Here is a 26,279-nt window from a genome sequence, read left to right as displayed (position 1 = left end):
CACCCAGGGATGGGGTCCCACGGGGTGCAGCCTCCTGCCAAACCTGGGGCAGGCTGGGGGATGCAGGGGCTCACACGGACCCAGGCTGCTCTGGCGTTTTCAGTGTGAAATAGCTTGATGCTTTTAAAATCTCTCGTGTTCAGACTTTTCCCTCCTGGTTGTTCCGAAACGGAAAGGGCTTTCTCCTGCATGTCTCGGGCTGGGATATTTTGAAACACAGGAGCTGGGTGAACTCGAGCGCTAAATTTTCCCAGTGTCCTGGTCACAGCCAACCGATGGAAAATTAAAAGTTGCAAATCAACCTAGCTGGATAAATTAAAACAGGCTGGCAGACGTTTAGCCAAACAGAAAAGGAGACTTCATTTCCCATGTAAATTTTTTTGGGATGGATTCTCCGCTCGGCTCCTCACCGCCATCCCTGGGGCCCAAATTCTCCATGACCCAGAGGTGCAGCGGCCCCGGGAGCTGCGTGGGGTTGGTGCCCCGTGGCTGCTGGAGACACGCACGGAGGCTGGGTGGGTGTCCGGGTGGGGCTGAGTGCTGCCACCGAGGGCCAAGCGCCGCTGTGTCCCCAGGCACCGCTGTGTCCCCAGGCACCGTGGTGCCCCCATCGTCGCAGCCCTGCTCCGGGATAACCGTGGTACCAGCGGTCCTTGCCCAGACGGAGCATCCCTGGAGTGCTGGAGCCAGGAGACGGAGGCCACCGTGCAGGTGGGCTTGGTGACGTGCCAGGACATCCCCAGTGGGTGTGCAGGGCCGTGCTACGACGTGCACAGAGACGCGCGGCACCGTGCAGGTGAACCACGTCGGCGGCTGCACGAAGCCCACAGGGAAGGGACCTCATGGGACACCTGTGGGTTGCACACGTGGCGTCATCGCGTCCCACTTGCCACCCCGGGCTTGTCCCTGCCACCTGCCGTGGCCGGAGGTGACACGTGTGCCGCTGCCCCCCAGCCAGGGGCACTGCAGCCACCCCGCAGGGCAACTCGTGTGCGCCAAGCCCCGTTCCCCCCACCCTCCTTTTACCTCCTGCGTGGCGGCAAGCTGCACCAAGCAGCGGGCGTGACGCCGAGCCCCACCGAAGGGCACCAACCCCCCGGGATTGCAGGATTCCCCTTTTTCCCCCCCTCCTTTTTGCAGGAGCCAGCACGCTTCCAGCCGATGCGGGGACGGGGGGGGGGGGGCAGGCAGCAAGTAGGGCGGCTGCCACCTCGGGGGGGCACCTCGGCATCCCCCTGCCCAGCTCGGGGGGGGTCGAAAAACGGCCTCGGGGCTGGGGGGGGGTGGAAATCACGGGCGGGCAGCGGCGGAGACGCATGCGTGCCGCCTCCCCCCCCCCCCCGCCTGTGCCCCCCCGGCTTCGCCGCAGGAAACCGGCTGGCGGCCGCGGATCGGCGCCGGGGGAGGCGAGGGGTTAAGCGGGGTGGGGGCATCCCGGGCCGAGAGGTGTGAATTCCGCCCGGTCCCCCCCCCCCCCAGCGCTATAAGAGCGGCCGGCGAGGGCTGGGGGGAGCCACTGCGGCGGCTCCTCCTCGCTGCGAGCCCGGCGCTGGGGGTGGCTGCGCTTTGAAGTCGGGGAGGAGGAAGAAGAGGAGGAAGAGGAGGGAGCGGCCGGGGCTGCCGCTGCTCCCCGGCACCCGCAGCATCGCCAGGTACGGGGAAAGGGCTGGGGGCGAGGGGGGGGGGGTTGCGGGGGCGAGAGCCGAGGCCGTGGTACCCGGTGGGTGCAGCTCCGGGGGCTCCATCCTCTGCCGGCTCCAAATGCTCCGAAATGCCCGGTTTTTTGCCCTTTTTTTCTTTTTTTCCTCCCCCCCCCCTTTTTTTTTTCCTCCCCCTTTTATTTACGCATGCAAACTCTTCGCCGAACCTAGGGTATTTAAGCACGAAACTCTTCGCTGAGTCTCGGATAAACTCCGAGCAAGCCAGTTTATTGGCTCGCAATCAGAAGTGTCTGGGAGCCTTAATGAAAACCAAGTGTAAGGCAAAGCGCAGCCACCTGTCCCCGGCATCCCCGGCCAAGAGCTCCGGGCTTCAATTAATCAACGGAGCCGCGATTTGGAAAGTGTCTGCTGCGAGCTGCGCCTCGGCGTTGGGGCGATGGCGAAGCCGGGCTGGGGACCCGGAGCCCCTCTGGGGCTTGCTGCGAGCCAGCCACCAAAGCTGGGCAGGCGCTGCCAGCACGTCTGCCTTTCCCAAACCGCTGCAAAAGCCTCCGCAAAAAGAAAAAGGAGGAGGAAAAAAACCTCTGTGTCTCTACGGTCGTGCCCTCTCTCCCCAGGAGCAGCCCCTCTCCCACCTCCCCGCTTCCCAAAAATATTGTCTAGTTACTTCTCGAAGGGAATTAGCCTAGAGGAGACTGTCTGTGTCTCTCTTTACAGACGTGCACCGCTTTGATTGCCTGGAAGCATGATTTCCTGAAACCTGCTCGCTCCTGGCTCTCGCAGCGAGGCTCACAATAAAATGTATTGTGGTTTTGAGCTGGGTTTTATTTAAGAAAATGCCATTCTGGGTTATTTTCTTTCATGAGACAAATGGAGAGCCAGATGGAAGGCTGACACTTGGGATACTTTATTTTGGCGCTTTAATTGCGCATGGTTTCTTTTCTATAAGAACAGGCTTCTCTGGGAATTAGAGTAGAATAAATGAAAAGAGGAAAAATAATGGCTGCTAATTGCATATTGTTTTGTTTGTTTACGAAGCCTTTCATCTCACTCTTCTAGGAACAGTTCTGTAAATGGGAATATTGAAATGCATTGCTTTTTTTTTTGAAAGCCGGTGACACTTCTTGTCACTCCCCACCTCCCGTGCAGCGCCTGCTTTGGTGTCAGCCCTGCTCCTTCCCCAGGCAGGCTCGGAGCCCGGCTCACGCTGCTGTTACCAGGTGTAGCCCCTGGGAACCAGCACAGAGGTGGGGTTTGGAAGATAGCAGCTGACATATGATAGAACCTGTCTGTGTTAATGCGGCCTCTAATTAAATAGAGCCTCTGGATCAAGCCCTTGTAGTTGCCAGTGGCACTCAGCTGGCCAGGAATGCTGAATAAGGCACACACCGGGTATCCCAGGCTGCAGAGCAGCCTCACCTCCCCCTGGCCTGGATGGGGTCTCGCTCAGCGAGGCGTCTGGTTGCTTTCTAGAATGAAGATCCTCAGGTGGAGGTGGAGCAGCATCTCCGGCAGCGCGCAGGCCCAGCTGAAAGGTGCCCTGGCCCTTCTCGTCATGGGCAATGTTGCCTTTGTGATAGCTCAGGTAAGCGGGTCGCCTTGCCGGGGGTCCTTGCTGGGGTTCTCTGGGCTTTAAAGTTGTGCAGCACAGAGCAGGTGGTGGTGATGCTGCCAGCAGAGCAGCTCCATTGCCCTTGACGCTGGAGTCACACCAGTGGCAGGAGTGCGGGGTGTCAAGGACCCTCCTGAAGTGACAGACCTGGTGGCACGTGTATGGGGAGCGCATGGGCTCCTCCAGCCCGCCATGGGCACCCTGTGCCACCACGGAGCAGTTCTGCAAGGGCTTGCTTCAGGTTCTGGCTGCCACCAGCTCTTTGGCTCCCCGAGTTCGCTGTGGAGCGAGAGCAGAGCCCCAGCAGACGTGGGGGGGTTAGGGTTGTCTGGGAGCTTGGTTTTGCCGGCTGAGCTGAACAATGAACGCTTCCCTTCCCGAGGAATCCTAAATATTGCAATTTCATTCCAACTCGTAATGAAAGCACAATTGAAAAAGCAGAATTTCTTGCAAGAGGGGAGTCTCAGGCTTGACCTCGGATGCGAAGGCAATGCCTGTTAGCCCTGGGGTGGCACAATACGGGCCGAGCAGGGACGGGTGGCCGGGCAAGCAACGTGGGGCGAGCACCCAAAACTTTCTCTCCCAAACCTGGCTGTACGTGAGCAGGACATGCCGCAGACCTCCAACAGCCTGGAGGAAGGCGCGGATGTGACCGCCTACTGGTGGGGCGAGTGGACCAAGTGGACGGCGTGCACGAGGACCTGCGGCGGGGGTGTCAAGTCCCAGGAGAGGCACTGCCTGCGGCAGAGGTACTGCACCGTGCTTCATGGCAGGGGTGGCAAAAATCCGGCTTGGGTGTTCTGGTGGGTCTGGCCCAGGTCATCGCGTGGTAGATAAGCGTTGGTGAAGAGTTGTTGGCTGGCAAACCCCACCGGGGCAGAAGGTAAGTATGCCTGGAGCGTCCTGTTACGAGGAAGCTGTGTCCTGGCTGTCCCCCTCAGGCTGCCCCAAGGTTTCTCCCACAGGATCGGTGCGGATGGGCAGCGGGTGCAGCGCCGTGCTGCTCTCGGGGCTCCTGGCACAGCACCGTGGTGCGGGGCTGGATGGGGGCTGCTGGTGCCAGCTGCTCGTGCAGGGCTCTGCCCTGTCCGGGCTGGTCCCTGCGATGTCTCCCGGGACACTGATGAGCAGCTCGTGGTACAGGTGGCAAAGCCAGTGAGATCTTTGCCTTCAACTTCAGTGAGGCCGTGGTAGATCCGCGTGGCTCCGCTACGCGGAGACGGGTCTCCCAGAAGCAGGGGACAAATTCTTTTAAGAGGGTGAAGAGAAGGGTCTCTGACCCCCGTCTAACTGTTGTTTCTTTATTCAGAAGAAAGTCAGTGAGTGGGCTGGCTAATAAAACTTGCACTGGAACATCCAAAAGATACCAGCTCTGCAAAGTACAAGTAAGGATATCCTTTTTCTAATTGGTGATGTTTGATTTTAAGACTAAAAAAAGTCTTGCTTGCTTCATGTGGCATTTCAGGGTCCCTTGGAGTGGGGGCACCGTTTGTCCTGTAGCTGTCACCCCAGCTGGAGCTCCATTCCCTGGCCCTCGTCACTGCTGTGCTGGGGGCTTTGGGTCTCTTTGTGTGTGCTGGGGCCGTGAAACCCAGCGGGTTGTTCTTCACCATCTCCCCGGGGGTTTCCCCAGCTGTCCCTGCACTGGGAGGAGGAGGAGGAGGAAGATGTGGTTCCTCACAGGGCAGGCGATGGAAAAGCTCTGGTTGAGATGTGCCAGAAACCTTTCCCACAGTCTGTTTTCATCAGGACGTTAATGTATCCCGTTCTAGGAGTGCCCTGCAAACGGAAGGAGCTTTCGAGAGGAGCAGTGTTCATCCTTTAACTCCCATGTGTATAATGGAAGAACGTATCAATGGAAACCTTTATATCCTGGTAACAAGGCATTCTTTGTGTGTTTCATAATGCCTAGCCAAAATATTTTGATAGTTATGATGCTATAGACTGCAGGAAGGCTCCTCCTCTGCTGTTTTAAAGTGATTTTTCAGAGACACAATCAGCTGTCTCCCAAGTTCAAAGGAGGCTTTTGCAGCTGCAGGGTTACTTAAAAAATAAAATAACAAATGTATTTATAGCTGTATCCTTCAGTCTGTTCTGGTCACCACTCCCAAGGACCAGAGTTGAAAGGCTGGAGGGGGATGAGAGCACGGGGTGATGCCCTGTGCGGGCAGGGAGGGTCCAGCTTCCCCAGACAAGTGTCCTTTGAGCCGGGGCCGCTGCTGGCTGCTGCCTTCCAGTGACGCCTGCTGCCTCCCCCGCAGCTCGTGTGCTTTGCCAAACGTCACCGAGATGAGGTTAGGCAGCTCGGTCATCTGGGGTGAGCGACACAGAGCTGCAGGAATAATTTAGGAGTTAGAGCGAGGTTTGTTTTTTCACTTATTTATTTTTAGGCACCTAATGCCCGTCGGATTCAGGCTTCTTTTTTCCCTGGGACCCCAGGCAGCGGCATGTAGGTGTCCAAAAATAGAGATGGGAGCTAGTGGAGTTTTCTTATTTTAGGTGTCTATGTACATACCCAAGAACAATTATGCATCATGAAGTTACTTGTTGCCTCCTTTCCTTTCAACTGAACCGAGCCCTTGTCTCGCCAGCCTCTTGGCAGGGGTGGCAGGGCTTGGCTGGTTAGCTCTGGCTGCTTGGCTGGCTCTGTCCCCTTCCTATGGCAAGGTGACAACTTCTTTAAACGTAATTCACTACTCGAGATGATTCACCAGAACAGTTACAGTGAATTGTTTTGTTTTTTAGCAGGCGTTCACGTGGCTCCCGGGGGATTTGCAGGATAATGTTTTGCCATTGATGCTGCCTTGCTTGGGTGCGCAGGCCAGTGGGTATATCACTGCTCCCTCCGTGGCGGAGCGTAACGCTTGGCGCTGGATTGCTGGTGCAAACGTGAATTTGTCACTTGCTTCCTGTGGGTATTATAAAATGTCTGTTGGGCGTGGGTCTGCTGCGCCAGTGGGTGCAGCCGGCCAGCTGTCTGCAGAAAGCAAAGGGCAAATGGAGTCCAGCTTGGGTGAACGTTTATGGAAAAGCTCTTAAGTTTTAAGCTGCTATGGCTTGAATATAGCCTTGTATATCTATTTAAAACAGTGGATGTCTATGTTAATGTAACTTAAGTATTAAATATTGATATGTGAACGTGCATATGCTGTTGTGTAATGTATGTATCGCTACTGCAAGCCCTTGCACAGAGTAGTGGCATCCTCAGGTGGGTATTTGTGATGCCAGTAGCATCAGCAGATGCATCTGTTGCTGGCAGCAGCGAGGGCTGCCTGGCTGTGCAAAGGCTTGCAGCAGCAGGCTGTCACGCTGTCAGAAGCACGATCTCCTGTCCAGCCTGCAAGCACAGGAGATTGTAGCTCTTGAAGCGCTGGCTGCTGTGCAGTTGTGTTGTTGCTGCCGTTGTTTAGCTTGGCAGAGATTCTTTGACTTTGGTTGGATGAAAGTTATTGTTTCTGCTGTTTTGAATGTATCTTTATATCCTTTCCCCTTAGATGACTATGTTCACATTTCTAGCAAGCCCTGTGACCTCCATTGCACCACTGTGGATGGTCAGAGACAGTTAATGGTTCAGGCTCGGGATGGAACATCCTGCAAATACACTGATTTCCGAGGGGTTTGCGTGTCTGGAAAATGTGAGGTTGTTAAACATTATAGCAAAAATATTGTTAGCATTCAGAGAGCTACAAGGGGTGCAATATTTGCCTGACCCTCAGTACTCTATGCCTTTTCTAGCCAATTGGCTGCGATGGCATTCTCTTTTCCACCCACACCTTGGATAAATGTGGAGTTTGCCAAGGAGATGGGAGCAGCTGCACTCATGTGACTGGGAGTTACCGGAAAGGAAACTCTCATCTTGGTAAGGCTTTAAGGGTCCCTTTGCTTTGGGGCAGAGGGCTCTTTTAATTGCGCTTTTTTTTTGGTAAACTGCTTTCACTCCTACTAAGTGCCCTGCCTCAGCTTTTTTTCTGCATGTTCTTCTTGTGTCGATGCCACTTCCAGATTTGGGCAGGGAAACCCTTCTGTAAAAACAGTAACTTCTCATGACACTTCTCAGAAATACAAGATTTCTGAACGGTGCAACAGGGTTATGCAAGAGGCTGCCGTCTCTGATTTAGTTTAATTTCCCATGACCCAGTAAAACCAGAAATAAATGCCTTGTAACAACAGGAAGCCAGGGTGTTTTGAAAGACCGGGATTTCCAAAATCAGTGTGATATAAAGCAACAGAACCTACTCGTCCTAAATATAGTGGTCTAATTCAGGAATAATGATTAATGCTCTCTGGGGACCAGTTTAACACAGAGCAAGCTGAAGTAATTGCAGTGGTGTTAGTAGGATTTGTCCCATCACTTACCTAGCACTAGGCAAAGGGGAATTGGAGGTGAAGCAGGCTGTAATCTTGTTCTGGGGGGGTCTTGAAGACCAGCTACCACAGGGTGTCCAACCCCAGGACTGCTTCTCCAGCTAGCCAAGTCTTCAGACGTGTTCCTTCACCAGTTTATTTAAACTTGTGCTTGTGCATATAAGGATTGCATCCTTTTCCTCTCTTGACTGCATTAACCCATCATAAAGCAAGATTTGTTGCTTACACTTTCTTATTTTCTATTACCAGTAAGCTCCTGCTTGCAGCCTAACAGTTAACATTAATCTCCATTAAAATCTGTAACTCCTGTAAGTCTCTGGATCAGAGCCAGTCTGCTTGCAATATTGCAATACTGACTACTGAGCATTTTGTTCAGATAACTCGTTAAAAAGTTCTCCTTTCATTAATCTGTAGTTTCCCGTAGGCTATTCTCTGGTAACGCACATTCCTGCTGGAGCGAGGGATATCCAGATAGTAGAACGGAAAAAATCTGCAGATGTTCTGGGTGTGTATAACCTCTTGGTACTTCCCTAGAATGCATGTGTATGCTAGCTAATATTTTTTCCAACGTGGATATGAATGTAGCTTTATTGCGGACATGAGCTCAGTCCACAGTCAGTGTAAATGACCATGTTATATGAGCCAGCGCGTTTCTCTTCACCTCGGCTGTATTTCTGCATTAAAGCAATCAAAATGCAGAGCTGTTGGTCAATATTATTGCTACAGCAGTGCAGTTTGACAAACATGCTGGTGCCAGCTCACAGCCCACTGACTTCACCTCTCTTGTGATCCCTCCTAGCTTGAGGAATGCACGATGGCCCATGATGGCAGTACCCAGGAGATGTGTCTATGGGCTGCCTCATCAAGTGCTGGTGGCACGAGGCTGATCTCTGATGGAGGTGGCAGAGCTGCTCAGGAAGGGTGTGGACAAACCTGGCCTTGCCCAACAGAGGCTCATGTTTGCTGCCGTCATGCTCCGGTGCTGCCTCAGAGGCTCGTGGCCATGTGTAGGAAGGCTTAGATAAAAAGGGCTGCATTTAGTGCAGGTCCTGGGCTCGCTCTGGCAGAACTGCCTTGGGCCAGTGCTGGGCTCAGTGTAAGCAGTTCAAGGCTCCCAGAGAAGCAGCTTCTGCTGCCAGCCCCTGGCAGTCTGCTTATTGTCTGCAGATCTGTTCTTATTTAATGGCTGTGCTGAGCCAGGGCTTTGGGCCAACGCGCCCAGCAGCTCGCAGTGTAAGGAAAGCATGGCCCAGAGCTCTGGGCAAAGACTGGCACAATGCATGTTGGAAATATATTGTGATGTATCTGTCACAAAAAGCAGGAAAAATGTATTTTGTAACTATGACGCTCCAATAATTGTATGCCCTGAACAAAAAAGTGGCAGTATTGCATGCCTCTCTTATCACAGTTGATGGAAATAATTCTTATTCATTCTCCCTCACTTTAAGCTGTGGCTGATGAAGCTGGCTACTACTTCTTCAACGGGAACTACAAAGTTGACAGTCCGAAGAACTTCAACATTGCAGGCACGGTGTTCAAGTACCGCAGGCCCATGGATGTCTATGAGACTGGCATAGAGTATATCGTTGCCCAAGGACCAACAAATCAAGGACTGAATATAATGGTGTGCTTTGGCTTTTTTTGGGGGAGTAATGGAAAAAGCTGCCTTGGATTGAGGGGGATGGGTGGCACAGGAGCAGAGTCCTGCTGTGGCTTCACAGCTCCCCTGGGAGCATTCCTTGCATGAACGTGTTTTATTTGCATCGTGAAATAAAAGCCCAGGCAGGGCTGTGAATAATGAACGTGGGCTTGGTAGCCCCTCTCTGCAGGGAGAAGTCGCCTCAGGCACTGCGGGGGATTTCTCTTCTTGGTGTGTCTCATCAGAATTACCTGCTGGGAAAAGTGAAAATAAGAAATTGGGCCAGCTAGCTTATCTAAGTGCACAAACTTTAAAACCCAACTTTTTTTTTTTTTTTGAAGCAAACTGTCTAAAACCAGGCAGATGGAGAAAAGTAATTTAATTGGCTTCTGGGCAGCCAGCCAGAGCCCCACTCCTGCCATCTTCTGTGTAGCCACGGGCTTCTCTGAAGGGGAAGGGGTGGTCCCTTGGGTGCTCAGAAAGCATGAGGTCAGTAAAGGGGTGGCAGTGCCTGAGCTGAGTCCCCATACCATCGATATAGTAGCAGAAGGGGTATGTGCCCCTTGTTCACTGTAATGCCACAAAAAGGGGGGTTGTGCATGTGATGACAGTAACTCAAGGCAGCTCTCCCAGGTCTCGGTGATCGCTTGGAGGTAGGGGAAGGAGTTCTGCCTGGGGCTCCCAGCCCTGAGCTGGGTCTGATCCTGACATGGTGCTTTAAAACAAACAAACAAAAAAAAACCCTTGGACAACCATGCTGGGCTCCAGCTGTACAAAGCTGGCAATCCAAGGGAAAGCAGTTTGGAAATAGCAAGGTGGATGCTCACCAACCGTCAAGTCCAAGACAAATCACAAACTTTGTGTGCCAGTATTCACTGCATCTGTTAATAATGTCATGTTTGCCAGGTCTGGAATCAAAATGGCAAGAATCCATCCATCACGTTTGAATACACTCTCCTGAGGAAGCCACACTCAAAAAATCTCCAGCCTATCTACTACACCTTTTCTGAGTCAGATAGCGAAGAAAGCAGAGAGTTTGATGGAGACGTGCCATTGGGCTTTCTCCAACACAACGCAACCTATTTTGGGAAAATCTCCAGGGAAAGGATAGACTTGGAGAACCAGGTGTTTGGAAGACAGGACACGGAGGAAGATTTAAACTTGAGCAAAGGTCAGGAAACCAATGAGGTCTATGAAAGAGCAGAAACAATTGACTGTGAGCCAAAACTGAAGGGCAAACAACCCAAAGGTAAGGAGGAGACTTGGGCCTCAGTGTTCTACTCTCAGAGCTCTTGTTGAGAAATGCTCTGTTTCTGACTCTAGTGATCCTGCTGGTTCGTTTTTTGGAAACCTTGGAAAGTTCTTTAAAACGTGTCTGCTCATAAAATCCTCTTTGCCCTTCAGGTTCTGGTTTCTGGTGGGTGGGGGGTGGCCATGGGTAAGGTCTCCCCACCGGTGCCCTGCGGTGCTTTGCCTGGTCCCAAGGAGGGGAGGGAGCCCTGGGTGTGCAAATCTCCCCCCCACAGCCTCCTGTCACCTCCCTCTTATCCACAGCCCCAGCAACCTCCTTCCCACCCCAGTCCCTCAGATATCCCATCACCAAACTGCCCTGGGGCCTTCCCTGCATGGCTGTGTGGGCTTGGGAGCCAGGCGGGCATCTTCCTTCCTACTTCTGCTACTGCTTGGGGCAGCACTGCCAGGAGCCAGGCTCTCTCTTCCTTGGGCCTCACAGTACCAAGGTGAGGCCCAAGGAGAGCTGTGGACTCTTCCCAAGTGCGTGCAACTCCATGAGGTCCCCCAAATCCCCTGCTCCTGCCTCTAGCCTCTGACAGAGCTCAGTCTCTGATGTGTCCCTGCTGCTCTGGGCTGCTTTCGCCTCCCAGCCTGAATGCATTTTGTGGTTGTCATCGTTGTTTCCCCTGTTGGCTCCAATCTAGATTCAAACGTAACCAGGTCTACTTACCAGACAGACCATGATGACAGAGACTTCGACCCCAGGCTCACCTCCAGAGAATTCCTTTCGGAGAACGCCATCACGGACAAGCTGCTAGACAAGTCCTCCGACTCAAAGGAGCTGGTGCTCAACATGACCATGAACAGCATCTTCGCCCAGGGAGACCCGCTCAACTCTGTGGGGTCGCACATTGACAGCCTCTATGTTGACTATGAAGACACGGATGGCCTGGTGACCTACACCATCAACGGCACCTACATGGAGCTGAGCAATGGCAAAGCTGTCAACACGTCTGCAGAGACTCCCTTCTCAAACACCACTGTCACCATGACCAGCCCTCAAGGGAACAGAACCCACAAAGCAAGGTAGGAGACGCATCTTTCTAGTCGATCCTATTTGTTGTTGTTCTCAACTCATAATAGTACTGTACTCAATGCCGACCCCATTGCATGGTTTCTACCTGCTTTGGAAGCCAGAAGGTAAGTGGGAGTAGGATGCCATAAAAGCTTTCTGCCAGGGGTTAATCTGGAAGGAAAGGTTTGGGAGCAGAAAGTTGAGAGAGCTTCTAAGCAAGAGGAAAAGTCACTGCCCTCCTTAGTGGGGAATGTCAGCAATCCACGCTGCTGAATGTCAGCATGCTTTTGGCTCTTGGCCAGCTGCAACATGTTACCAGATCCATGGCCATAACGAAGCCTCTTTTTCCTTTTGTCCTCCCTTGAAGTCCTGCTAGGTTTTCCCCAGGCCCCCTCCTAATTCTAAAGCAGCAGAAGTTGGTCTGGCCCCTTTCCTTGCACCCTATTGACTGCCTCCCACAGTCTTCCTCCCTGGAGTTGGCAGGATCATGCCCACAGCAGCTCCCGGGGCTAGCCCTGCTGCTTACTGACAGCTGGAGAGGCACAGCAGAGCTAGAGATTTGTGTAGGGCCTACAGAAATAGTCTGGGTTTGTTGCATTAATGGAGGAAGAAACAGTGCAATTAGTCCTTGCTTTGATAAGGATATCAAAAGCTCTCTGGCAGCTTCGCTTCAAGTGGTTAATAATAGGACTGGCACTTCACATCTCTTTGATGGCTGGTTAGAAGTGGTAGAGTTACAAAGATACAATGGGAAGGTTTAAAAAAAACACAACACAACATAATCTGTCATTAGCAGCATAATTCATCTGGGCTGGGGGAAGGGAAGTCTCAGGATAGTGCCTGTCCTTGTGTCTGCGTGCCTCCTGAGGTGCCCTGGGGCTCACGGCAGTGCATTCCCAGCGTGGGCTCGCAGGGATGTGGCTGCTGGTGGGCTGGGCAGAGCAGCAATCCACAGTCCTTCACACACAGCCACAGGTCTGAGCATCCCCAAAGAGCTTGGGCTGAGACCGGCTTCTTGGGAGCCATCAGGTCCCAGATCCACAGCTGTGGACTCAGGTCCCTCCTGTTTTTTGGGGGTCCCCAGCACCCAGGTCTCCTCCTAGCTGTGCTGCCCCAACCCCTCTGTCCCCCGGCTCCCCACGGGGAAGCCGTGGGTTGTGCTGCTGAGCTGCAGAAGATGTGAAGCTCCGAGCAAACGCTCTCTGGCTCTAGTTAGCTGTATTTACCTAGAACCTGTGCTAGCTTAGGCTAAAGAAGCTTATGCTAAAGAAAATGTCCATGCAGCCAAACATATCCACAGACTTCTTAATGATAAGAACACTTAAACGCTGCCAAGGGCTTGTCTATCATCTCTCCTCGTGGCTTGGCTTGGAAAGCCTGCCTTCAGCTGCCAAAGCAAGCATTTCATTAGCACTTTGACAAGCAAGGGCAGCGCTGTCAGCTCCCTTCCTTGTGCTGTGGGGCGAGGAGGGAGCCTGCCCTGTGCCTGGGGTCCTGCCTGGTCCCAGCACCCTCCCTGTGTGGCCTTGCTCAGCACCCTGTAACTCACATCTCCGTTTTGGTAGCTGTTAAATGGGGCTGATGCTTTTCTGCCTCCTGGGAATGCAGGGAACTGTATGTGCTTTGAAATTCAGAGCAGCTTGTCTATTGCAGGATAAAACAAAAAAGACTGTTAGTGCCTTGAGTGCAGTTCCCTGTGATGCTTAACAAAAAACCCAAACCAAATAATAACAAAAAAACCAAACAAATAAAAAAGCAAACCCTCTTCCCATTATCCCCAGCCACCCCTCTATCAAAGGCACAGCCCAGGGATTTAAACCCATTCAGGAGAGGTACCAAGCACTGCAGAACAAAGCTAAGGGAGGAATGGGAAGAAAATGGCAATGTTCCTTCTTCCCACCACTCTTGGGAAGAAAATAAGGATTTTTTCAGATCTAAACAATAATAGCTGAAAAAGACCTTTTGGCTTTGGAGTTCTGCAGTAGCCAAAGGCTGTACCTGTGGCAAGCAGGAGCTGTGCATGTGGAAATATGACACGATAGCAGGGTGAGGGGTCTGGCTTGCCCTCCCCCCTTATCCCCCCCATCCCACCAACCACGGGCAGGGTGCTGGAGCATGAGGTATGCGAGGAGCAGTGGAGGCACTGGGCTTGTTCCTCCAGGAGAAGAGGAGGAGGAGGGGTGCTAATGCAGAGCCAGGCTGGAGGCACTACCCAGGGGGGACCCTGATGGGGCACCAGGAAAACCTCTGCCCTGTGGGTCTGCTCTTGGAGAGGGGCAAAACCAGGCAGGGCAAGGCCCCATGTGCCCCATCTCATCCTGGGGTCAGCCTAGTTTTGGGCAGGAGCTTGGACCTGACCCATCCCAAACCCATCCCTCCCAGACCAAGGATGGGAAGCTGGCTTTTCGCTGGCTTCCACTCCCTTAAGTGAAGGTGCCGGAGAGGGTCATCTGCCTGCGGGCTGTAAGCAGCCGGCTGCACACACAAGACAGTTGCTTAGAGGTGGGATACCTTTTTTCTTGAACTACTGCAGCCTTTAGTGCCTGTGGCATCCTGACCTGTTATATCCCTGGAGCCAGCCCCATGGGGCCGGGCTGATGCACCCTGGCAGCATCACCGCCGGGGCTTGTCCTGCACTGGGGTCACCTCCTGGTCTCATGCACTCATTTTTATTTTTTTTTCTTCTGTTACGAGGGCTGTTTAGGGAAGATGGGCAGCCAAAGCATCAGCTGCTGCCAGAAAGGGCTGTCTGTTTCCACTGCCCCAGGAAGGAATTTCACTAGAAAGCAGCAACGAGGCTGTCAGGCACCTGGCACAAGGGGCCTGGTGCTGGCTTTTGGTGCCGTTGCCGGCATGAAAAATGGAAACAAAGTGCAGGCAGGGAAGAGAACACTTGACACTATAATAATGCTTGTAAATACATTACATAAAGAGGAAAAAAAAAGCCTGCTTTGTTTGTAGGACAACGTGCTGCTGTTTGTATTTAGAGAGACAAAACTGTTATTTTGTTCAGATTGAAATAAGAGCTGAGCAGTGCCCTATGACCAAATGTCTGACCTACCTAGAAAGAACTTGTCCCTGTGACCTCATTACGCATAGGAGAAGCTCTTCAGGATCACATACGTTAAAGGGATGCTGCTGAAGGGTTTTCCATCCTCAGATGTGATATAGAGCTTATTTTGGTGATTATTTTCAGCTGATAATGTGGTGTTTGCTTTGGTGCCTCAGAGAGCAGGGTGCAGGGCAGAGGAGCTAGGTCACAGCCCCTTTTCCAGGCAAATTAAAATGATTAAAATATAAAATCCAGATGTTGACTGCATGTGAAGGGCTCTTTCTGAAAGCTGTCCTGGGGGAAGCAGCCAGCACAGGCAGCACCAGGGCTGCTGGTGGCAGTGGCCGGCATGGCTCTGGCGGAGCCACTTTGGCAAGATAAAGCGCTATGTATGGCAAGCCAAGGTTGTTGGTTTTTGTGCAAAAATAGCCACATTCGTTTCAGTTCCATTTCAAATGCAGGAAATGAGCGTTTGCCAAAATGACAGGCAGAATCAACAGGGAAAAGGAGAATTGTTTGTAATCCTCCTGGAGGATCACTGGAAGGAGGGTGGGTCTGGAAGGAAACGCCTGGATTCTCACCAGTGCCTCTTAAAGGTCGATCTGATAGACTGGACCTGAACTTTTTCTTATGATCACCTAAATAAGGCAATTCCAGAGCTTCTGCTGCCTAGAAATCATATAAGCTGCATATCTTGCCAGGCCAGAGACAGCTGGATGTCAGGATACAACCTTGTCCGCTCTTTCAATCAGGGTAGACACTTGCAGGGTTTGAGCAAAGGTCTGAGAACTTTGTTGTAAAGGTGCAGTATCCCTGACGTGTTACAACATTTCAGGACGTACGACGCACTGAACCGGGAGAAGCTGCTGTTCTTGGTTTGACAGATGCTTTTTCACATACCAGGCTGAATCTGTTATCCCTTTCCCACTTGGCATTACGCGTTTGAACGTAGCATGAACACGAGAGATGCAAATCACGCATCCAAACCAAAACAATCCAGCGAGAGTGGCCCAAGCAACAGGTAGGCGACCGGCGGGGCCTTTGTGTCCAAAAGCAAAGTGTGCTTGGAGCGGCAGGCTGCCGAAATCCCGCGCCACGTGTAGGCTCGAGGCTGCCCAGCTCGGAGCAGCCGAAAATCCGCCTGCGCTGAGCAGCGCGCGGCGGCGTGCCGGGTCGGCCCCGGAGGCGCAGGGGAGGAGATACTGCACCTTTAGCCGCCGTTACGCCGAGGGCCAGGTGTATTTGAGCAGAAAAAAATGAGAACTTTTTGTTTAAATTCTGAACTGTTTCTACTTGTGGGTATTTTTATCCCATTCTCTCTATTTCTAGACAGTGGAAGCTCTGCCTCTAACCGGGCTGGGGATTCTACTTGGGGCTCAGGACAGGTATGTTGTGAAATGAAACGAAACAATTCAAACAAACAAACCCCAAAATCAGAACAACCGAACCCAACCGACAAACAAAGCCAATCCCCTCCCAAACCCAACCTGCTCGCAGATGTGTGTCTCTGACGTGGCGTATCACGGCTCTCCTTGTAAATGCTATTTTTTTTTTTTGCTTATTGCTAGAAACAGATTGAAGTTGTTAAGAAAGGGCCAAGGTGTGAGTGCTGCTGACATGTACAGGTGGAAGCTTTCCTCCCATGAACCCTGCAGCTCTACATGTACCACAGGTAGTTATAAGACGCAGCCAAACGCAGCCTCTGCACAGCCGCCGAAACCACCCGGTGTGTGAGTCGCTTTTACGTCTCGTAGGGATGGGAAGGACCTGGCGATGCTTAGGGGGTCTCTCCATTGTCAGATCTGGCATAGCACGACCCCACGTCCCCCAGTGTAGCCTTGCAAAGCCAGGGGATTCGCAGCTCAGCCCCCCGAGCTCTGCAGAGCCGCTGGTGCGTGCTGCTGGGGAGGAGAGGAAAAATCCCAGGGTCTCACCCCGCGGGCTTTTTGTGCAAAGCGTTTGTGAGCTGCAAAAAGCTCCCTGTCCTCCTGCATTTACCAGCCCGGCAGGGTCCCAACGCTTCTTGCTGGGTTTGAGCACGTCGGCTCCTTGAGCCGGGGCAGCTGTGACAGCGAGGGGATTGAACTCTGTGCAGCCGGGCTCCTTCTTTTCATGGCTTTTTATTTCCCGTTCCCTTTTGAACACTGAGGGTTTTGAAAAGCTCAGCTTCTTTCCGACAGATTGAAATTTTGAAGATTGTTCGGCTCTGGCAGGAAACAAAGCAGCACTTGGCTGTTTGATTTAGTTCTGTTTCTCCCACACCTCCTGCTGCCGAGGCTGGTCTCAGCTGCAATGGTGTCAACCTGGAACAGCGACATATCTGCCAAAGTCTGGCCTCTGTTCTTTTTTCCTAAATTCCCCCTTTTTATCCCCCAAAAGCTCTGAGCCCCCTCTCCTTTGCTCCTTGGTTAGGGGGAGGGAAGCCAGTGGTGTCCCTGGTCCCCTGCACTACTGGGCACAAGCCCTCTGCTCGCTGCACTGCTCGCTGTTGCTGTCCCTGAAATAATCCAGGTGCTGTGGGGCTTCTGCAATTAGAAGGAAAAAGGGCAAAAGAGGAGACCGCAGTCTAGGGGATACCTTTTAGAAAAGCAAATGCAATTAATTTATTTTTTTTAAGGGTGCCAGGCACTTGCACACAGTGTGCAGGTAGTGGGGGCTTAGCAAGCCATCCCCCTCCCCAGAATCCCATCAGCCACACGTTCTGGGTCATTTTTGGCTTCTTTGATCCCCTCTGAACAAACCTCCCCCTTGACTGGGACAGGCTGCCCTGCCCAGTTTGCAGCTAGCAGGGAGAGGTTCTACTTAAATTTCTCCTTTCTCCTTACCTTTTCCTAATGGCACATCGCGGAGAAGCCATACGATGTCAGGAGCTGGAGATCTTTTATTTGGTTTCATGTAAACCACGTGTCCTGAGAGCTGTGCTTGCCCTGGAGCAGGGAGCTGCCTCGCAGACCCGTTGCCCTAAGCGTTTTCCTATGAAAACACGTTGCTTGTATGTTGTTATTGGTGGTGAGCCCTGCACGTGGTGGCTGTACCCACTTTTGGAGCCAGCCTCAGCCCTTGCCAGTGTTGGCTTTGGTGGTCGCTGTCATCCTTCCCTGCTGGGCAGCATCCTCCCCGTGGGCAGAAAGTCAGGTTTGCTGCTTTCCCGCAGGAGGAATTTTTGGAAAACGCAGCTAAGAGGGGTGGGGGGTGGGGGATAGTTTGGATATCAAAAGTCACCAAGCGTCCTCTGTTGTGTGTGTGTGTATTCTCTTTGAAACCAGGAGTGATGTCCACGTATGCTATGTGTGTGCGCTATGACGGCATCGAAGTGGACGATACGTACTGTGATGCCATGACCCGCCCCGAGCCCGTCCATGAGTTCTGTGCTGGGAGAGAGTGCCAGCCAAGGTACCGCCCCGCAGGGCGCTTCCTCTGCCGTGGGTGCATCGGGGGGGTTGGCACGGCGCGGGGGGCAGCAGGGACGTGGGGCGCGTGGCCCCTAGCACCCCAGCCCTCCTGCCCCACTTGCCTGGGCTGCCCTGGGGCGCAGCGAGGCTTTCCCCTTGAGGGTTGTGGTTTTGGCTGCTGGGTTAAAAGCTCCCTGACCTCCTGGTGGTTTGCAGTTTGCAAACTGCACTCAGGATCTGTCCAGTCCCGTGCCCTCTTCAACATCTTAAACGTTGCCGAGGTTTGCTTGCAGTCAGGGCAAAGCATGGGGTACTGATGCAGACAGGAGCCTGTTTTCCTTCTGTTGTGGCTTCTTATCCAAAAAACGTGGCTTGGTTTGCGGTCCAGAGCCAAACCGTGCAGCTTGGGTGCATCCCTGCTGCTGGTTTGTAACACGGGACGTGTGCCTTGGGAGGCTTGCGAAGAAAAGCAGTTACCCGTGTCTGTCGGAGGGAGGGCTTGACGAGGTCAGACTGGGGCAGTGCAAAGGGATAAGTAAAGGTCTGGGGCGTGCCCCGAAATGGTTTCACGCAGCAGCAGCATAAAGCGAGGGCAGGGTGGCAGCAGGGACCAGGCGTAGCCCTACAAAAGCCAAGAGCGGTCGTTTTCAGCTCGGGTAACTGTGAAGGACGGCTGGTCGTGCTGGGGAGGGCAAGGGGGCAGAAAGCACGTGCCTGTCGGGCTGGTGGCATCTCGCCGGACTTCGCATGTTGAGGCTGAAAGCCAGAGCAGGTCGTGGTGCGAGCGAGGAGAGGGGAGGGGAATGGTGCTGCTGCCGTGAGCAGCCCGGTCCTGGGGGCACCACGGGGACTTTATTTGCACTAGCTTGGTGTTTTCCTAGCACGGGTGTTGGGTTGTCCCACTGGTCTGTTATATAGCCAGCTCCTCCTTGGGTTTGTGCTGCTGCAGTTCCTCGAGCTTTAGCACCGTGAGAGGGGTTTAGCTGTGAATGCAGCAGGAGAGCGAGTGGGCGAAGGAGCCGCAGGGGGCTCAGGTGGGGCAGCCTGGTGCCACGGAGGTTCTCCAGAAGCTAAAGCCAAAAGAACTTTTGATTTGCCCGAGAGCTGTCTGATCTGGATGGGAAAGACCCTGGTTTTCTCTCCCTTCTGCACTTTAGGTGGCACCCCAAAATGTGACAGCCTCCTGTGGCCGCGTGTTGTGCCTGCAGCCTGACATGGGGCTGGTGTGCAGGGGGGGACATGGTCCAGGCGCCCCCAGGGCAGCCTTGTGACCTCTGATTTGTTTAGGCTTTTAGTTTTTTTTTATTTTTTTAATATTATTCTATATATCAGAACACTTAAAATGCTGCTATACTACAGAAGGCTTGAGCATAGGAGGCTTTTCCCTTGGTTTAGAAGTCGCTCCCCTCTTGTAGTGGCAGGGGGTGGTAAGGGGCAGGCATCGTCTTGGAGCAGGTCCTACCTTTTCCATCCCATCTCACAACATTTGAGCTGGTGTGACCGTGGTGCACAAACCTCCCTCCTGCCAGGGGATCTGCAGGGCCATGGGCTGAGCACTGCCCTCCTGCCTCCCTTTGTCAGCATTCCCAGCCCGTAGCTCTTACAGCACCAATGTCCTGCAGTCGTTTGGGTTGTCCCTATTTCCAAAGACGCCAGCCTGCATCCCTCCTTGGGGACCGGCTGTGGCACCCCAAAGGGCACCTGCACCCCTCTTCCTTCCCTCTGCCTGCGTCCTGTTCCTCCTCACCTGTGCTGGCTGCGATAGATGCACGTGTCCCCTCTGTCCTTCAGCTGGTCAGGCAAAAAAAAAAAAAAAAAAAATCAGGGTTGAGTGTGAGCAAACAGAGAAACGTGCAGGGCTGGGGAGGGGCACCTCATCCCCTGTGGCACATACTGGCTCTGCGCATGGGGGGCTGCACGGAGGTGGTGTGGGGTTGCTTTCTCGCCGCTCTGCCTCTGGGCAAAGTGATGTTGCCGTGGGTGGCGTGGGGCTGCACAGGGCTGGGTTTCCCCCGCGTGATGCCTCTCTCTCGGCCCGCAGGTGGGAGACGAGCAGCTGGAGCGAGTGCTCCCGCACGTGCGGCGAGGGCTACCAGTTCCGCATCGTGCGCTGCTGGAAGATGATCTCCCCGGGCTTCGACAGCTCCGTCTACAGCGACCTCTGCGAGTCGGCCGACATCACCAGGCCGGACGAGCGCAAGGTCTGCAAGAACCCAGCCTGTGGGCCCCAGTGGGAGATGTCGGAGTGGTCGGAGGTGAGTTTTGGGGATTTCTGGCTCATCTGTGGCTGTCAGAGACCTGGCACGTGGGGACCTCCTAGGGCACTGGCCCTGATGGCCGCACGTGCTGGCTTGTGCCGTCAGAGATGGGATGCTTCCCCTCCTGGGAGCTCCCGAAATGCTTCTTGGTTGTGATTTAAATGTCTCCTTCCCTCCTCGGGCTGGGGAGAGCTGTCCCCATCGTGCTGCTGGTGGAGGGGCTGGTGCCTTCTCTGAATTTGCAGGATGTTTTGACTTTCCCAGTCTGGTAGAGAAAAGCTCCCTGCGCACGTGCTAGCATGATATTTTGACTGGCGTAGCGAAGTGGAGTGGCTTATTTTACCCAAACCCATATATTCCTCCGGCATGTGTCAGGGACAGATTGCTTGAGACACTCCTGGAGTCGTTCGCTCTTAGCCAGCAGCAAAGCTAATCTAATTTGGATCACATCTGAAGCCGGGTGCCAAGTTGGCTTGGGAAATAGGCATAAAAAAAGAGCACGTTTCAGAGATCTGAGGATTAACATATCAGCGCGGTGCGTCTGAGCGCTGTGCTGTTGACACTTTTCCCTGCTTAACGTTATGCATGGAGCAAACGTGTGTATGGGAGACTGCAGTAACTCAAATCCAGTTCTAAATAATGTCACTGCGCTGCGCGGTGCCAAATTTATCCACAGGATAAAAATCTCAGTTCTGTGGTTTGGGGAAAACATTCTCGAAGGACACGAAAAGCAGCTGGCTGTTCCTGCGAAGGAAGTGAGGGAGATCTCACTCCTGGCTTTAAACAGCAGCTACAACCTTTCAGCTCCGATAATGGGAGGTTTTGGTGCCTTGGTTTTTTGGTTTTTCACCCTCTGGCTTCTGTGGGTGTGGGGAGGTCCGCTCAAGCCAAGCAGCTGTGAGAGGAGCAGGGCTGGAAGCGGATGCATTCAGAGGCTGAGCCAGGCTCTGACCCAGCTCCGTGCCCAAAAAACGCCAGCGAGGCTGGGGTGGCCCCCCCAGAGCGTGGCTGCTGGGCTTGCACAGCACCTGGGCAGGATGCAACCCCTCCTGCACTGCCGAACCTGACTGCTGAGGCTGTTTGGGGCTGCTGGGGCGTTTTGGGAGAGAGGTGGCTTTGCTCCGTCTCATTTTACAGATGTGTTTAAATGGATTTTCAGTGTGCATTTTTCAAGCTTTTAAGGTTAAAAATGTTAAAATACATAAAAATCAGCTCCCAGTTTCCATCACCTTTACCCAGAGCGTGCTGTGGCTGGGGAGGGGGCCGTGCTGTGTCGGGTGGGTGCCCTGCTCATGCTGTCCCCTCTGTCCCCAGTGCTCAGCGCGGTGCGGCGAGCGGAGCGTGGTGACGCGGGACATCCGCTGCTCGGAGGAGGAGAAGCTGTGCGACGCCAGTGCCCGGCCCCTGGCCGAGAAGAACTGCACCGGGCCGCCCTGCGACCGCCAGTGGACTGTCTCCGACTGGGGACCGGTGAGACCCCGGGGAGGGGACGGGTGGCACCTCCGGGCTTGCCCTAACCACCACCCACCCACTCCGTGCTGCGTTCCCTGGGGTTTTAGGTTTGGTGGAGTTTGTGAGCACCGGACCCTGCCCTGCAGAAGGCTCCTTGCCCATGGCAGGGATGAGCCATTGCATGTGCTCTATCCCCACGGGTCGGGGGGGACAGTGGAGCCCTGTGCCATCCCAGAGAGCCTGGCCAGCTCCTGCCGTTGTCACCTGGCGGGTGCCAGAAGCACCCTGTCTGCTGCTGAGCTGGGCAGTGCTGATGCTCCGTGCCTGGAAAGTGAACCTTTAGCCTTTTTTTTCCCCTCTTTTCCCTTCCTGCACACTTCTGCTACACAGACCCTCTCCATCCCAAGCTATTTTTACGCAGGGTTTTTATTCTCTGGCTAAAAATAAGCAGTTTCCATGGCAGCAGCGGGGCTGCAAAACACCGTGCGTATCCACAAGAGCGGCCGCAGAAGAGCCGGGGAGCACCCGCTGCTCCCCCCGAGGCTCGGGGCACTGCCGAAACAGTGAAGGGGGGACACTGGCAGCCACTCGCTTGGTCCCATTTATCTTGGTCTCTGAAAGCTGCCCCGTGTTCCCCTGTTTGTGGCACTTCCCCTCCTGCCCGTGCCGAGGAGGCGCTGAGTTTTGCTCGGTGCCAGCGGGATGCGACCGCGGGGCGCATTGGCTGCAAGGGTTCCCCGGGGAAGGATGCGCCCAGCTTCCCTGCAGCCAGCGTTTGCTGCTTTTTTAATCCGAACCCCAAGGATCCCTTGGTGAGGTGGGGCTGGGGAAGAGCTGAGCCCCAAATAGGCATCTCAGTCCCCATCCTGGGTCATCCACGGGGCTGGGACCGTGCTGCTTTCCCCACCTCTGACCGCCTGCTGTGCTCGGTGTGGTTTCAGTGCAGCGGCGGCTGCGGGCAGGGCAGGATGATCCGGCACGTGTACTGCAAAACCAGCGACGGGCGCGTGGTGCCGGAGTCGCAGTGCAACCTGGAGACGAAGCCGCTGGCCATCCACCCCTGCGGGGACAAGAACTGCCCGTCGCACTGGCTGGCGCAGGACTGGGAGCGGGTAAGGCTCAGAGCTTGGCAGTCCCCTCGGGGGGGGCGATGGAGGAGGATGCTCTTGGTGCGGGGCAGGGATGGGGTGCACGGCTCTCAGCCCCGCTTGCGTCCCCGCAGTGCAACACCACGTGCGGCCGGGGCGTGAAGAAAAGGATCGTGCTCTGCCTCGAGATCGTCAACGGCAAGATCAAGACCCGCAACCCTGCCGACTGCGATGTGGCCAAGAAGCCTGTGGAGGAGACGACGTGCTTCGAGCGGCCGTGCTTCAAGTGGTACACGACCCCCTGGTCGGAGGTAGGTGGGGAGGGGGCTGGGGGCATCTCGGGGGTGCTACTGCGGGGGGAAATGCCCTTCCTACACCACCTGCAAAAAGCCCCGAGGAGCTGGGTGAACCTCTGCAAGGTGCAGCCCGCAAGGGAGCGCACAGAGGAGCCCTTTTGCTTTGCTAGCAGCTTGGGAGAGCCTACCCTGGCACAATGCAGGCAGGACTTGCTGTGAACAGGACCGAGGAGACGTTTTGGGTTAGCTTTAGCTTTTTTTTTCCTGTTTTTATTTTTCACCACTTTTTCCCTGCAACAGCTGGTAGGAATGCAGCTGGGGCTGTGCACGGAGCCTGCACTACAGCTGCCCCACGGATGGGCAGGGAGCAAAGCTGGGCTCCGGCGAGGTGTGGGGTGATGCTGGGGGCAGGCTGGGCTGTCCCAGTCCCGTACGGGGCTCCTCTGTGCCGCGAGCAAGGAGGCAACGAGCAGCGAAGGGCTGTTCCCAGCTCCCTGCAAGAGCTCCCTGACGCAGGCCTTCTCGTCTGCCTGGAGCTCGTTTTGTTTAGTCTTAAAAACCGTCCTTGCAGCCTATAATTAGCCCAAGAAACCCTGCTGTAATCCCCGTGCGCCGAGGCGTCCAAAGGGCAGCAGGCAGCGAGCGCAGCCTGGGAGCAGCTCTGTGCACCCCGTACTCATTGCACAGACCCCAGCCCCATAGCCCCCGGCCGGGGGGGGTGGTTGCAGCCACCTCTGTCACCAAGCAGCTCTGAGCCGCGGTGGCTCTGGTGGGAGGAGGGAGGTTTGCAGCCCCAGGGGTGGGAGCGCGTCCATGGATCCCCGTCAGCCCGCCGCAGACGTCTGACTGCTGGCAGCGAGGACGGAGCGAGGGGCCAGCAGTGCAACGAGAGGTGCAGAGTTCAGCCCCCTGCCCTGACGGCTCCACTGAGGGTGTTTTTAAGCAGGTCCTGGCTCAGCGCAGACCCCCCCACGGCAGGGGGTTTTCTCGCCTCAGCCCCAAATCTCTGTTCCCCAGTGCACAAAAACCTGCGGCATCGGCGTGAGGATGCGGGACGTGAAGTGCTACCAGGGGAAGGACATCGTCCGCGGCTGCGACCCGCTGGTGAAGCCAGTCGGCAAGCAGACCTGCGACCTGCAGCCCTGCCCCACGGAGCCCCCAGGTGAGCACCCCCTGGTGTTTTATTTTCCGCTGCCCCCCAGCTTGCTGCTCACCCAAGGGGGAACATAGAGGGGACAGAGCTCGCTCTGTGCCCCAGGGACACGGTGCCGTGCTGTATCTCGATGTAACCCTATTAAATAAAAGGGAGAGTTCAAAAGCAGCGCACTCCCTCCTGAAGATAAGAGGGAGCTGTGGAGAGCTGACCTGGGTGGTGCTTCTGTGTGATTCCAGCTCATGTCTAGGAAGTTTCGTCTGTGCCATTATTTTAATGATTTTTGGTCTCCGAATGTCCTGTGGGATTTGTAACTATCTCATTATCTGACTCGTCTGCTGGCTCAAAGCCCCTGTGATCTTTAGCGAACACGCGGTTCTAATTCTTTAATAGGATTTGGGAATAAGGATGATGTGGGAGAAGAGCACGGAGGCGGGAGGCAGGTTTGGGGCCGGCTGCGGACCTGGGGTGCCCCCGGCTACCAGCTCGGCCTCCCTGCAGGTTGGGGGCACGCTGCAGTGCTTTTTTGGGGTGCCTGGTTGTCTCCTGGGGGTGGGTTGGTTTCATCCTTCCTATGGATTTTATACAAACAAAGCAACTACAAACCCACAGGATTTAAAGCAAAATACTGCTCTGGAGGGAGCTAGGAGGGAGGGTGTTACGGTGGGTTTTGCCACCCCCTCTCTCTCCAGCACCTCATTTGCCCTGAGCTCCTGCTGTCCCGCTGCTGGGTTCCCACTCACCTTCTCACATACCCATTTGGGGCAGGAGTTGTGCATGTGCTGGGGTCACCCTGTGCCCTGCCACCGGAGGCCCTTGGCTGGGGACAGCCCGGTGCCGGGGTCCCTCGGTGGCTCTGGGAGCTGCTGGGCAGCTCCCCCAGGGAGGAGCCCAAGCTTTGGGGCTGGAACCAAGTGCAGCTCCCCAGGGCAGGCGTGATGAAACGTGCCAACCTTGTACCTCTGCCCGGGCTGACGATGATATTCATGGGGAAACTGCTTGGCTTTTCCAGGGGATGCTCTGCCAGGGAGCATGGATGTGACCGTGGCAGCCAGGGCAATTTTTTTGTTTCTTTCCCAGCCCATGGTATTTAGGGCAGGCTGTGTATGGGACATAGGGAACTCATGAACTTGCAATGTTATTTCTTTTCTTTCCATATCAATTCCTTTTTTTTTCTTCTCTTCCCCCAACCAACCTGCCTGCCCTGCAGATGACAGCTGCCAGGACCAGGCAGGAACCAACTGTGCTCTGGCCATCAAGGTGAACCTGTGCAGCCACTGGTACTACAGCAAAGCCTGCTGCCGCTCCTGCCGCGCTCCCCACTCCTAGTGCGGGGCCGTGGGGGCCCGGCCAGGCTTCTCCCCCCGCTGCCGGGGTCCCAGGCACCGTGCAGGGCGAGCTGCCGGGCCCTAAGGGCGCTTCCCATCCATCCTTCCCTGCCGGCGCAGAGCTGCTCCCCTCTCCTCCCTGGTCATCAGAGCTGTACATAGATCCTGTATATTTGATTTCCCCCGACGGGAGCCGTTCACCTCTTTTACAAGGTCTTGTCCTTTGGTTTCTTTCTGCCTGTGCACGTTTGGGGTTGGCAATAGGGCGGCGTGAGCCTGTTGGAGGGAGAGCACCAGCACCTTTCCCTTGCGAGAGTTAGTGCCTCCTCCCTCATTTGTCCCCAAAACCTGCGCTCTCGTTAGCTGCATTTAACATGGTGGGGAGCTGATCTTCATTTGCTAAATGAACTCGAGCCCAGGCCCTTTTTTGTAATATGTAGGTGTATACTTTCTCAGAGGATTTTATCTTATAATCAAATGGTAGTTCCATAGTCCTTACCAAAAAAAAAATAATGTAATGCTGACATATTGTATATAATATGGAAACATAACTGCACTTTATATCACAAAAAAGACGTGCTCTTTTTTAATATATTTGTTTACATACAGTGAACTTTATCCACATAATCATTAATTTGTACTCATATGTATATTTTAATAAAATTGTCATATTTA

The 26,279-nt window shown here is 54.3% G+C and overlaps 1 protein-coding gene and 1 long non-coding RNA gene across 11 annotated transcripts in view; one reads left to right on the top strand and one right to left on the bottom strand.

The window, feature by feature from the left end:
* Nucleotides 1–2,296, bottom strand: part of LOC125181924 (uncharacterized) — a 4,905-nt gene extending 2,609 nt beyond the window's left edge. The window contains exon 1 of the long non-coding RNA XR_010826063.1: nt 1,718–2,296. This is a non-coding gene — a long non-coding RNA (uncharacterized lncRNA). The remainder of the gene's footprint in view (nt 1–1,717) is intronic.
* On the top strand, nt 1,359–26,279 carry ADAMTSL2 (ADAMTS like 2). 10 transcript variants are annotated; one of them, XM_066980659.1, is made up of 19 exons: nt 1,359–1,652; nt 3,135–3,246; nt 3,880–4,022; nt 4,583–4,658; nt 5,046–5,148; nt 6,768–6,913; nt 7,009–7,132; nt 8,063–8,143; nt 9,087–9,262; nt 10,184–10,526; nt 11,215–11,596; nt 16,206–16,309; nt 17,904–18,030; nt 20,071–20,284; nt 21,602–21,757; nt 22,686–22,851; nt 22,962–23,138; nt 24,141–24,285; nt 25,487–26,279. In XM_066980659.1, the coding sequence occupies exons 2-19, from the start codon at nt 3,136–3,138 to the stop codon at nt 25,488–25,490; spliced, it is 2,778 nt and encodes a 925-aa protein (XP_066836760.1). In that variant the 5' UTR covers nt 1,359–1,652; nt 3,135; the 3' UTR covers nt 25,491–26,279. The 10 variants fall into 10 exon arrangements, with proteins under 10 accessions (XP_066836760.1, XP_066836758.1, XP_066836759.1 ...); XM_066980657.1 differs by having other exon boundaries at nt 1,362–1,652; nt 4,586–4,658; nt 22,681–22,851; XM_066980658.1 differs by having other exon boundaries at nt 1,362–1,652; nt 10,184–10,448; nt 22,681–22,851.

The sequence above is a fragment of the Anser cygnoides genome, chromosome 20, assembly GCF_040182565.1.
Source record: "Anser cygnoides isolate HZ-2024a breed goose chromosome 20, Taihu_goose_T2T_genome, whole genome shotgun sequence".
NCBI classification, from domain to species: domain Eukaryota; kingdom Metazoa; phylum Chordata; class Aves; order Anseriformes; family Anatidae; genus Anser; species Anser cygnoides.
This window is presented reverse-complemented; position numbering and strand designations above follow the sequence as displayed.

Excerpts from the sequence above, each read along its gene's own strand:
- ADAMTSL2 (XM_066980656.1), top strand. The coding sequence starts at position 3,136 with ATGAAGATCCTCAGGTGGAGGTGGAGCAGCATCTCCGGCAGCGCGCAG. Across the intron at positions 4,023-4,582 it reads AGGCACTGCCTGCGGCAGAG|AAGAAAGTCAGTGAGTGGGC; the intron begins GTACTGCACCGT and ends TTCTTTATTCAG. Across the intron at positions 7,133-8,062 it reads GAAAGGAAACTCTCATCTTG|GCTATTCTCTGGTAACGCAC; the intron begins GTAAGGCTTTAA and ends AGTTTCCCGTAG.